This window comes from Pristis pectinata, chromosome 15, assembly GCF_009764475.1.
Source record: "Pristis pectinata isolate sPriPec2 chromosome 15, sPriPec2.1.pri, whole genome shotgun sequence".
NCBI lineage: Eukaryota > Metazoa > Chordata > Chondrichthyes > Rhinopristiformes > Pristidae > Pristis > Pristis pectinata.
The window spans coordinates 14,139,232-14,152,390 of NC_067419.1; the positions used below are offsets into that span (position 1 = coordinate 14,139,232).

A 13,159-nucleotide genomic window follows, 5' to 3' on the forward strand; every position below is an offset into this window, starting at 1 on the left:
GGGTTTTAGATCAAGCTGACAAATTGAACAATGAGGTAAATTCTTGAAATCTGAGAATGTCTCTCTGGTTCAGAGCTATTATTTGGCACAAACCAAAAATAAAAGAAAATACACAAGTCCACATGTTGCAGCTGGCCATATGTAGCAGGGAAGGTAGAATTCAGCTAATTAATATGGCAGGCTTAAACAGGCACCTCATCTGCCAGTGCAGTTAGTTGCCTGTTGGTGCTCAGCAGGAGCTGGTAGCACTTCTCATTCTTTGCTTCTAATGGTCTGCTGCCCACCTAATTTCGCCTTATTGTCAGTCACTACTTACCACAGCTTGAGCTCCTCCCTGGAGGCTAAATTATTATCAAAGGATTAAGGAGATGTAGCCTTGTACCTCTGACATTTCTGCCTCCTTTTCTATGTCAGAACAGTAATTAGCTGTGACTAATTAAGAGAAATGTTCCCACTATTGAAAACTATGCAGGGAGCCACGGAATAGCAAGGGAGCGCAAGGGCTGGGCAGTAGCTGGACTTATTGCACTGAAATAGGGGAGAGAACTAGATCACCTTTCAATGCAACCATTGCGAAAGATTTCTGATATCAGGGTAGCTGTTGCATCATTTCTGCTTATTTGTGAAGAGCTCAAAGGAAGCTCCACGAGTGAAAACAAATGTTTTTCCTGTCACTTTCTGCTTGTCAAGTCTCTATTTAGCACCACAGTTGCATGAGCAATTTGTGTTTTGCTCTGTGTACGACACAAAATATTATCTGCTGATCAGCGTGGGCCCTGTTATTAAAAACTTCCTGCCAGTTTGTCACCATCGTCATTTGGGGTTAAATTCAATAAGGCCTGAAAATTGGGACATGGTTTCCAATGCACGGTTAACTTGCACCCATTTAGTGGAATGCAAACAAGACACCAGCTTGGTAGTTTGCTAATTATAGGACTTTAGGATCCATTCAGTGTTGACGATACTGTTCATTGGCTGAAGGCTTCAGCAGGGATCAGGAGATGAGAGGAGCTAACAGCAGTCAAAACTAGCCTACACTTCCTAATGCAAGCCTGCGCCACTTAAAGGAGAGGTCCATTGTCGGAGGACGACATGGTGACAGGCTTTCGACAAGAGAGCTAATGTGTGTGGTCAAGATAATTGAACCCAGCAACCACACCAGTGGGGTCTCAACACCATCGCCGGCTGCCTTGGAGGTGGTTCAGGTGTAGATGAGACAGTCATCCACTTCCTAACAGACTGTGTGTTTTCCAGGAAGGAGAGGGATGCAGTGGTCTTTGTCGAGATTGACCCCTAGCGGCTGCTAATACAGGACTCTGCTCTTTTGGCTGTTCCCAGCAAAACATTCTGAGGTAAACTTTGATTGCTGGATGCTTATCAACGTGATGAAAGACACACCTTGGTCTCCCCAAAACTTGTCAGTCTTTCTGTGCGTGGAGATATCTGCCAGCGACTGCTGCCCAATGGTATATTGCAATGGTATATTGCAGGAGTACATGCTGAGGGATATGTTGAAGCTCAGTACAGCCACCACAAAGGCCTTATGGGGAAAGACCACAGTGTAGGGCCCTCCTATTATTGGACACTGAGGGGTTGGCCAGACCTTTCATCTGGACTGCTGAAGGGATCAGATGAAGGGTCTCCACCCGAAACGTCGACTGTCTATTTCCCTCCACAGATGCTGTCTCACCCGCTGAGTCCCTCCAGCATCTTGTTTGTTGCTCCAGATTCCAGTATCTGCAGTCTCGTGTCACCCTTCCTTCCACACTGCTCCCTGCATAATGACCTTCCCCTTGTACTTTTTCACTTCAATAAAACCAGGAGCTGCAACTTGACCAGAGAGTGGAGAAAGACCAAGAGCAAACTGAAGCTCAGCCACCAGGTGTCTGGACACTGCAGCAGAAGCTCAAACTTCTACCATCCAAGTTTAGAATACTGTGTGGATTGCAGTAAGCAGAGCAGCTTTGAGGTCTCAGAGCAATGAGCAGATCAACACCATTGCAACCCTTGAAATACTGCTGCCATGCAGGATTACTTGCCTAACTCCTCAGTGTAAACATCCATGAAGCAGTCCAATTTTGGTTGAGGGCTCACACTAAGTTAGTAATTCGCACATACTCGAGGAAACTCACCAAGTCAACCAGACTCACTGCCCTGAGTTTTCCCTACGTCAACAGTCAGATTGAAAATTGATCCCCAGTGTTTGGAGAATAAAACTTCTCAGACCATGTGAGGTTTATAAAGGAAGGCTAATTTCCTGTTTGGGGACACAGTGAGATTCCTCCCTTGTAAGGGAGCATCAAGCAGAAATCATGAGCTCACCAACCTTAATGATAAGGCAGTCTAGCAATGGAACCTTGGAGTTGGCATTGGCTCCCTTGGTTATACATTCAATGGGTATTTTTAGATAAGGGCACTGGCTGCCAATTTTCTTTAGCTGTTAAGCAGAGTATACCTTTTATCTTGCCCTATAATGGTTTAGTGCCAGCAAAATTAAGGTTCTGTGACCATATTTCCAAGTCCGCGTCGGTGTAATCTGGAAAGTCCTACGCAAGCACAAACTATGTGCAAAATTCTGAGAAGGTGGTCATATAACTGGCTTGGTAGGTGATTGCATATCCAGCAGCTCCATCAAGCACAACCTGTTTATTTTGCAGTCTCTGCCTGTTAGCTACAGCAGGAGAAATCTCAACTCACCATCCACTTAACTCCGCTCTGCCAGCCGCTCAGACTTACCAAAGCCACTGCATTGAATAGCAATGATCAGAAGCAAAAAGACTGCTGGGCCTCTGTGCTCCCTATGTTTCATGATAAGAGTAATTTAAGTATATTATAATGGTCTTAATGAATTTCAGCTGTAATTAATTTGTTGTTAAGTGGCAGTTGACAATAGTGCATTGAGAGGCCCTCAAAAAGGAGAGACAGAGAGATAGTCCAGATTAAAATAGATGCCATTGTTTATGAAATAGGTTAGAGGGAAGACACCTAAAAGATAAATTCCTAATGACTAAAGCTTTAATTTCACTGCTGGCTCAGTTATGTTTCTATTTAGTTAAGTGCATCTTGTAGCAAAGATGTTGCTAAATCCCTGTTTCAGGTGCCGTGCATAGCAGCCCCTGTAATCCTTGTTGGGGAATCGCCGAGTCTGGGTCTGACAAAGAGCTCATGCCTGCTATTGTGTAACTCGCGGGCTGCTAGTGAAACCTCCGCAGCTGCAAGGGAGCCAGCTTGGCTTAGCTGTTGTATTTAGGCAAGTAGAGTCTGCTGGCTTTGTCACCCTCCATCGATGATAGCGGGGAAAATCTTTTGGTGCCTGTAGCGATACTGAACACAGTTGGGGATCAGAGCCAGGCATTCATGCCACGCCTCTTTTCATTGAAATAACTGATTAATTCAAGACTAAAGGTTTGCAGCCTTGAAGGGGAGGAGCGGGGATGGTTTTGGGGTGTGAAGGAGATAAAGAAAGATGAAGTAATAGTCCTTCTGGCCCTGTTAATACAATTTCCTTACTCACTGAGTGCCATCAGCTCAGAGAATGTTGTGGCCCTGTTCTCCTTTATATTAAAAATGGCAACATTTTAGCAGACATTGTTGAAACCACATTCTGAGTCATCCTTCCAGCCTCAGTTCTAAACTGCCACTAAAAACTTTGATCATACCAGGTTTGAAAATGCATCTTAAATGGTTAGATTAGACTGATGTTCTGTTTTCTGCGCTCCTGTTGATTTGTTGGACCTTTCTGGGCTGGAAAGCGAGTGGAGGTTTGATGAGGAAATGGGCTGCTAATGTGGCTTGCCAGCCTAGAGTCATGCACAAATGGTGTGAAGAAATACAGAGGTCATGCCTTGTCAAACACAGCAACTCTTCCTTGTTTTCTATGATTCAGGAGAGATGTTGCAAAAAAATGAAGTAGATAGTACATGCCCTTACAAATGATGAGTGAGAAATCAGTAGGATAATAAGTTTTTAATCATGGACAGCATTAGATGTAATGTATCACAGTTTACATCTGAGTGCACCCTTTATGCTTTATTATTCTGTTGTGAGAATGATAGTATTTCATTCATTTATAACTTTGCATTTTTGATTTTGAATCTTTATTTCTTAGGGATTACTAACAATGGACTGAAAGCTTGATATTGAGGTATCAGTCCTTTAATGCTTGGTAATTAAGATTGTAGAATATGAACTGATTTCTGCACTGTAAACATTACTCTATTTGCATGGTTAATGTAACTGAGATGAGAAAGTATGTAAGTTAAGTGCTTGATGTTTCTGTCAAAGAGGATGAGGCCTCAAGGAAAGTACAAGGTCACGCCGTGTTCAAGGTTCAGTTCCTCCCACCAGCATTCTATCACTTCCTGAGACAACCCGCGAGATTTCTGCATGTTATGGTTTGGAAAAAGTGATTAGATTTTGGCTGAGAATCTGGTGATACTGAAGTTTAATAAAGAAAAACATTTTAGTGTGCAGTTATTACCTCTAATGTTATTCCTAATTTCCAAATTACCTTTGTTTCTACATTGTTTTCTAATTTTATATGTGGCTGAAAGACCTGTAAAGTTGGTAGATTCCTTGGTCAGATCAGATGTAGCATAGTCATGTGTGGTATGGTGTGGTGCCTCTACTGAAGTTGTCTTGGAAAGCACCAGAATATTTCTTCTAAGTCTATTGTAACATATTGTGCAGGATTGGAGTTTGATTTTAAAGTTCCATTTTACCTGTCCATTAATTAATTCAAATGAAAATCGTTTAGCGTTCATAATAACAGTGAGTGTTTGTTGCCTCATTAAGTTTATCTGTTGAAGCCAAAGAGATATGGCCAAACAAATATGGTTTGTCTTCCATGTTGGTCATGTTGGATTTGGTCATTTAATGAGTTGGCTTAACCCATCAGCATTTTAAAAATAAAATGGATTGAGGTCAGATGTGGATGTGTTTATATATTTTTAATGAAGTATATACAGTAATTTTCTTTTTTAGCTGACTTACCATCAAATAAGTCTGCTCATCTGTCATTTAACTTTTATCTTAGAAGTTGGTATGATAATTGAGTTGATGACAAATTCTAGATTTGTTGACAGATAATTTTCTATCTGCTGTAAAGGAGAAAGTACATAATATGTGAAGAGCCAACTATTTGGTATCCAATGGGGCATAACTTGTACAAGGTTATATTAGTGTCCCAATGAAAAGGAAATGGGCTTTCTCATCCATAATGTTTCTGTTTTCATTGCTGTAGAAATGTATGTTTCTTTCCCCAGCGATGGTACAGCACCTCAATGAAAGTCATCTGTGTCTGGCTCACAGACCGAATGGACCTACAGCTCCATCTCTACCAGCTCAAGACACTCATCAAAATAGTGAAGGTATAGCAGCTTCTTATCTATTTCTCATTAAGTCACTTGGCACCATGAATTGATTTGGTATGATAAAAGCAACCTTGAAATCCAAGCCTAATGATTAACATCATAGTTTGTACCTCTACGAGGCTTCACAGGTGGATGCAGGTATGAGGTTTCCCCTAGCTGTTGTGAATAAAAACAGAGGTCACAGTCTCAAAATAAGGGATCAGCTTTTCCTTATGAATCTTAGAAATTCTTCCCCAAGATGCTGTGTTGGCTCAGTCACTGAGCGTATTCAAGCCAGAGATCAATAGATGTTCTGGATATTAAGGGAATCAAGATTTATGGGGTTAATACAGAAACGTGTTGCTGAGGTAAAAGATCGGCCGTGATCTCATTGAATGGTCTAGCAGGCACAAGGGACTGAATGGCCTCCTCCCCTTTCTATTTCTTATGATCTTGTTCTCTGTTGCTCTAATAATGGTACTGTAACTTTCCAATGTCATTTGGACTTGTTCAATAGTGCCATAGCAACTTATGTTGAATGTAAAATCATGTGGCAAACTTACACAAAAAATACACTATCTCAATGGGAGAAATAGCCTTAAGTATCCATTTTGTTTGTGAAGAGAGGCGATAGTTATTTTCATCTCAGCAACATTACATGCAGTAATGTATTTCAACAAACTTGACACTGTCATATTGCATGCTTTCAAACAGAGAAAAGATTTGTTTAACAATTGTTTTTAAAAGGAAGGTAATGGCAATTTAAAAAGGGAATGTAAAGAATCAGTAATAATCACAGTTGAAGTCACAATCAGATCTACATTTGCTTACAGTAATATCAGTGCTACATAGACTGCACCATGTTTTCATGATTAAGTTACAGTTCTATGGTCTTGCAGAGGTACAGTCATTTAATTGCATATAAGAATTTCAAACTGAGGGTATTGAAACATCTGTGAGGAAATAGGTGAGTCATTTCTATTGGCAACTCAGATCATCGGAAGATTTTAATACCATTATAGTTGAATGATAAATGAAAAATATATACTAAAATGCCAGGGGTTATGCGATCCTTCCACAATACATATATTAAATTCACTGGATGGAAAACATACTTCAGAGAAAGTTTGACCCATTAAATAAATCCATAATGTCTCCTATGTTACTAGTTATACCTGTAAGAGGTACTGTCAGTGAAGTTTTCAAGAAGAGTCTGGAAGGCACAATATGTCTATCATAGATATGCCCAGTTTGGAGGCATGCACAGCAATTCTATTTATTTTGGAAGTTTGTGATTATTAAACTAAGAATACTAGTCTTGGGCAATTTGTACAGTCTTTATACACAAAAATACTTTCCCCTTCTGGAAACCTGGTCTGTTTTTTGATACCGTTCCACCTCCTTTTTTCAAATCCAACCCAGAATATGTTGCAATTAATTATTGATGTTATTTTCCAATAAACATTCAGCCTTATTTTGCCCTCTTCACATGGCTCTTCTTGTTTGGCAAAATGTACTTTTTCTAATCTTTGGACCATGGCATGTACCTTCTCCAACCACTGGAACAATTGGTTAGTCTCACCAGAAATCAATAGCTCTGAGGTGAGGACCCCTGCAACATCCCATGCACCCAATGTGCACTGCCACCATGAGAATCCATGTGTTCAACAGAAAGTTACAACTCCTGATCTAACTGACTGCAATAAGCCAGCTAACCAAATTATTGATCAGAACAATCAAGAGGTACGCTTGCAGGATCAGTGTAAAACATAAATATGAGAGCTCGACAGTGGAAGATAGAGCAACCTCTCTGGTACTGAAGCAACCCTACATGAACCAAGCTATATACTTGTCTTCCCTTTCACTCCAAGGGACATGGCCATTACTCACTCCCCCTCTCCCCTCTCTCCTCTCCCTCCCTCTCTCTCCCACCTACCCAAGTCTCTCATCTATCCTTCCAGTTTTTCCTTTATTTTCCACCCTTTTCTCTTTTCTCCATGAGATGCCTTGCAACCTCTCTTCCTCATCCCCATTTCCCCTTTATTTCATCCTCTTCCCCTCCCTATTTCATCAGGCGACTCCCTGACCCTACCTGCTCTCCCCTCCCAACCTAAGCACTGGACTTGGACTGGACTCACCTTGTGCAATGCCACAGGCAAGCAACAAAAATTTCTGATGAGAATATTCACTGGTTGACTTTTGAAAGCTCCATTTTACCCTTCCTGTCAGTTTAAATGGGGCGAATGTGTCTGGAAATGGCAGGGATGTTTTTGATAATAAATACATAGGAACTACTGATACACAAGCCACACTTTTTAAACACAGGTACCACCATCTTGGAGACAGCACTTACATGTGATGTCATTATATCCAACTATATATCCTCATCTGCATTAGATGAAATGGATTTAGGCTGCAAAGCTGCCCCAAATTGGTATGCATGCTAAATATTTTAAGTGTCCTGAAAATAAAAAAAAGTGCAGAAATCTTTAGGAAAAGGATCACAGTAACCACAGTAACCATTTTAATTTGGAAACCCTGATGGAAACTTCCACAGATGCTGCCTGACATGTTGAATGTTTCCAACATTTTCTGTTTTAGTGCTAATTGTACCGTCTGGAAGCTCATTTAATTCACTGCATGTTTTCTATACCAAAGAAGTTGTAGTGGGTACTTGCAAGGCTATTGTTTTTGATCAGCTCAATTAACGGGCCTTTTAACAATCTGATTATTTTCTTTCCTGGAATCCAGTTCTTTGTTCAGAATGTGTGTCTGCGGATGCATTTTAACCCTTCTGCACATGGCAGCAGATTAGACATCATTAAAATAAATGCCAGGTTCCTAGACATTAAAATCCAATTTGGATTGCCTACACCTAGATTTTGTTTTGCTCTCACCTTGATCAAACCACTCCATGTCTCCAAAAGTACACAGAACAACAGATGCCAGGAAATGTTAATAACTTCACATTTAGAAGGCACTTGGACAGATACATGGATAGGAAAGGTTCAGAGTGATATGGGCCAAATGGGACGAGTTTAGATGGGAATCTTGGTCATCATGGACCAGTTGGGCCGAAGGGCCTCTTTCCGTGCTGTGTGACTCTGTGTCAGCCCCTGGAGTGAGTATCATTAGGTCATTCATAAGCCATCATAGCTCAGCTTGGGATCAATGCCCTTTCATGTTTATCTTGCACTAAGGATGCCTGCACGGTAGTTAAAGGCAGGAACACTCATTTATTGTTTGCAGCACCACCATTCTGTTTTACTGAGATGATCAGAACTGCCAACCCGGGATGAGATATGTGTGTGGTTGATGGTCGGCATGCCCTCAGTAGGCCGAAGGGCCTGTTTCCCTGCTGTATCTCTCTATGTGATTACTTCCCACACAACCCATTGCTTTTGCCTACTGTCTGATGTGCAAATGGACTTCTTTGTGTTGATGTTGAGCTGCTTTGTGAAACAGGGCCCCATTCTTGCCGCCCAGGACCATCTGTGGGACGGTGGCAGTGAGTTCATATCAAGTGCTGGCAGGATTAGGCTCAGATGCGACGGCCCCAACGGTGCAAAATCCTACTGACTCTGCTGCTTCCCACACATGAGGAATGGTCAGTTGGGCAGGGTAAATCGACCTGTGGTCTCCAATCATAAGGCCCCTTCATGACCAGGGACAGGCGCTCTAGAGTCAATGAGTCGCAGTTTTGTAATAGAGGAAACACAAGTCACCAATGTGTGCATAACAAGCTCCGGAGAACACCAGAGGGTGATACTGGTTGAAGGGTGAATATTGATCAGGGTGCCTGGGAGGACTCTCCTCTTCCAGTTAGTGGTCTGGGATTTTTACGTCCGTTTTCATGGGGCAATTTTAATTAACACCCGAAAGCAAGCATATCCTACTATGCAACTCTCTCTCTCTCTCTCTCTCTCAACCTGCCTGGGTTTCGTAAAAAAAAATCGAATTCACTTTCAAAATACTCGTAGTACCCAGCAGATATGTAATGTGACCTTGACAATATTTGCTTAGCGTAGTCTAGTCCAAACTAGGGTCCACTGTCTTCAAATCTATAATGTTATCTTTGCATGTCCGGCAACTTGTAAGTTCTGAAACGTAAAATCCCAACATGTCATCTAAAAATATCTTTCCTTGCTTTAGAAATCGTACAGAGACTTTAGACTGCAGGGAGTCCTGGAGGGGACACTGAACTGTAAAACGTATGAAACCGTTCACACGCGGCTGACGGTGGAAGAAGCCACGGCCTCGGTGTCGGAGAGCGGAGGGCTCCAAGGCATCACCATGAAAGACAGCGACGAGGAGACCGAGGATGTAAAATAAGAGGGGAAAAGAGGGCTCGTTATTTTCCAGCCATTGTTTGTACCATTTCTTCAGAGGTGATCAACATCATTCAAGTGTAATGAAGTCGTCCAACTTTAGAACATAGCCGTAGAGCGGGGGAGGAGTGGGAAGGAAAGGAGAGGCACAGTTGTGTTTGAACTCGGTGCTAAACCGTGCCCAGTATGTCCCTCTGCTCCCGCACCAGGCAACAGCAGCACCTTGTGAATCTCTCTCAAGCATCATAAGGAACTGTTCGGTCCTGAGGGGGGAGCAAAGGAAGTTGGGATCTGACTTTTCCAGGCAAATAAAACAACAATGGTGTCAGCGGTCCCTAATGTTTGGAAAAGATCCCCACAGCCCAGGTATCAGGAAAACGTGGCATACGAACCGTGTACCCATTCTCGGCGAAGAAACTACCATCAAACACTGCGGTCTCAGTCCTTTGGAAGTGAAGTGTGCGGGGCTATTTGTTATCTGTGCTGTTGTGGTCTTAATTGGTGAGATAAAACGGCTTGGTAGAATAAAACAGCCGTGTCATATTGAGATGTCTTTCATGCCTCATGTTCTGGGCATCTTTGTACATATAGTAATGCCTGTAGAATTCCTGTTCAATAATACGTGCGAGCATCTGTGTGTTTCGAGATGCCTCTTTCCGCCTTCCCCTATTCCGCTAGCCTGGCTGCGCCGTACTTCCCGAGTTATCACAGATCTGCTGAGCATCCCAAAGGATCTGCACCCGCCCGCGGGAGGGTGATAAAATGCCCAGAATGGTGGAGTGTTTAATCTGAATCAGCATTGCGAGGATGGGTGAAAGTTTTCCCAACATGTTAGCAAGTCACGAATGTTTGCAACATTCCGAAACACTGAACGATGGCAAAAATATATCTTCAATATTCGTTTATATTGAGGCTTTAATTGTAATAAACTCGTCTGTATTTCCAATTTATATTTATTTGGCTGTCTTGCTTCTGCTGCGGGTTTGTAGGTTTGGGGTTAAAGTGTAATTTTATATTTTTTTTCTCACACATAAATTACTATTTAAAAAAAAGTCTAAAAAACATTGTGTCTTTGGGTGTCTACAGACACAGGAGGGATCCACCATCTATAACAGCACGATGAAGTGATTTGATTTTTATTTAGCACGATAGCGATTAAAGGGTCGGGAATCTTGTTTGTGGATGACTTTGTTGACAGTGCGGATAAATAGGTTTCTAATCCAAAACGTAAATATTAGTCAGCATTTGTACCGTGAAAGAGAGCGACATTCGCTTTTCCTTGTCATTTAGCTGAGCGCTTTGTTGCCGTGTACCTGAATTCGCACCGTGTTCACATTTACCGATTGAAAGCAAAATCCGTTTGATCCAGCAACCAGTGAGTGGAATGAAATAATGGTTGGCACTTCCCTAACTGCAGCTGTGCCGTGACTGGTTCTTTCAACTGAATACAATGCGTACAATCTCACATTAAATACAACACTCGTGAAAATGCGCAAGAGATTCTGGGCGAGTTCGATTCGAGCTTTAAACACATCTCGGGACCCCATCAACTTCCTCTGGAGCTGCTACACATTTTTGTCTGATTCTAGTTCATACCGCAAATTCCCTTGAGTAAAGGATATGATCAGATAGTCTGTGCGTTTGGTCGGGGGCCGTTAATTCACCATTAAAAAATTACGTGAATATGTTTCCTAAAATATTGTGAAAATAGTCCATTATTGCTCTTTCAAATGCCCATCAACAGCCACATATTAACATCTAACGTTTCGATGCAAGGTCCTATCAGAACCTCATTGGATCTCACTGTGGAGAAACGGTTGAACTAAAATCATTCGTTATTGCTAATGTTTTATAAGCCCATTTTAGGGAGAGACACACGTAACCCCGTTGACTGATGTTTAAACACAACTCACTCATTTCTTTGGCTCCTAAGTGTAGCACCAAATACTTATGGTGCTGATGGTCCCTGATTTAATTTTGATCGAAATATAATTGCGAAATGATGTTTAATTTCAATCACTTTAGCCTTTGTTGGACGCACCGTGTACAAACATAGATACAGAAACAAAAAGTGGTTGCTTCAAGAGCAACTTAGGTAATATGATGTTGGTCTGTTTGAGTTGACGAACCAATGTTTTATTGAATGTAGGAAAACTGCGGCTAAGGTATTTATGATATAGATTACAACCAGAGTCCCGATCTAATCGTGGAAAGCCTGTTTCTGTGCTGTTTTCCGAAGTCTCTTCAATCGCCACATTTGCTGAACGGTTCTATTGAACTTGCACTGATGGCTGTGAGAACAGATGGAAATGAAAATGCACCAACACCCTCCATATGTGTCAATAGCCTGCTTATTCTTAATGCCCTAAATATGAATTGCCCATACAGTACATCGAATTTTAATTTTAAACCAGAGTCTAATCTAACATGGGATAAAAATACCATAACGTCGAAGATTTCACAAATTTGAATAATGTGAAGTAGGTATTTCTGATCCCCGCCCCGTTTTAATCATCAATGGTTATTGGTTGTGTTATTGACTTTTGGGTAAATAAAAAGTTCGTTGTTGAACTTACAAAACTGGGAAAGACGATTCGACCTAACGGATCTATACCAGTACTGAAGTTATACTCCAAGGAAGCTTCTTCCTTCTCCTCCTACCCCAGCAGCCTAGTCTTCTATTCCATCATCCCTTTTGGTTCGTCTAGTTTTCCTTTAATTTGTCTGTTATTTGCCTCAACTCTTTGTCTTAAGTAGTTATTAACAGGAATACGGCAGATTGATGGCCGCTAATGATCCGATCTCTGAATGAAGTTATCACCAAGTGTATATGCCCTTGATTCGGGTCATAATGTAAAAGCTGCAGTGCACATCTTTTGTAAATATTATCGCCATTTGGACGATTTCCGATGCTGTTGTAATCTGGTTTATCAAAGTTTTTACAAGTTGAGCAGTTGAATTTGATGTTGGTGGATAAACAGTCCTTCGTGACACGTGTGGTAAAGGCGATCTATTACCTGACAGTTCTCCCTTCCTGTCAGAAATTACCATCCATTTAGAATCCACACATGTTCATGCAAATGAGTGTGTATCTTCACTTGGTTCCTCCGTGTGTTCGCTGACTGCGATATTTTAAGTGTGATGGGATCAAAAAGAAACAACGGCAGCAACTGTGATGGTACAAAGCCTATGCGAGGGCTTCACACAGAGTGCCCAGCAATAGCAGAAAAAATAGGAGATTGACCCAGAGATGGAGGCCTCTCTGCGGATTATATATAAAAAAATAGTTTAAGTTAGGGAAACATGCAGGTAATAGTTTCCGGAATTAAAATTTTGCAGAGACCACGACTGCTTTGGTGCAAGACAGGAAGGCATAATTGTAGAAGTACTGCGCCGACAGAGTTCCAAATCGGCAGCTGATTAGTTCAAAATGGATAAATTTAGTAAGGGGGCAGAGGCAGTCCCTTCTGGAAACAAAAA

General features: G+C 41.6%; 1 protein-coding gene across 7 annotated transcripts in view; it reads left to right on the plus strand.

Moving 5' to 3' along the window:
* Positions 1 to 10,625, plus strand: part of cadps2 (Ca++-dependent secretion activator 2) — a 537,859-nt gene extending 527,234 nt beyond the window's left edge. For all 7 annotated transcript variants that reach the window (XM_052030087.1, XM_052030089.1, XM_052030090.1 and 4 more), the window contains 2 exons: positions 5,265 to 5,369; positions 9,504 to 10,625. In XM_052030087.1, the coding sequence (XP_051886047.1) occupies positions 5,265 to 5,369; positions 9,504 to 9,683 (285 nt within the window). In that variant the 3' untranslated portion in view covers positions 9,684 to 10,625. The remainder of the gene's footprint in view (positions 1 to 5,264; positions 5,370 to 9,503) is intronic.
* The last annotated feature ends 2,534 nt before the right edge of the window (positions 10,626 to 13,159 follow it).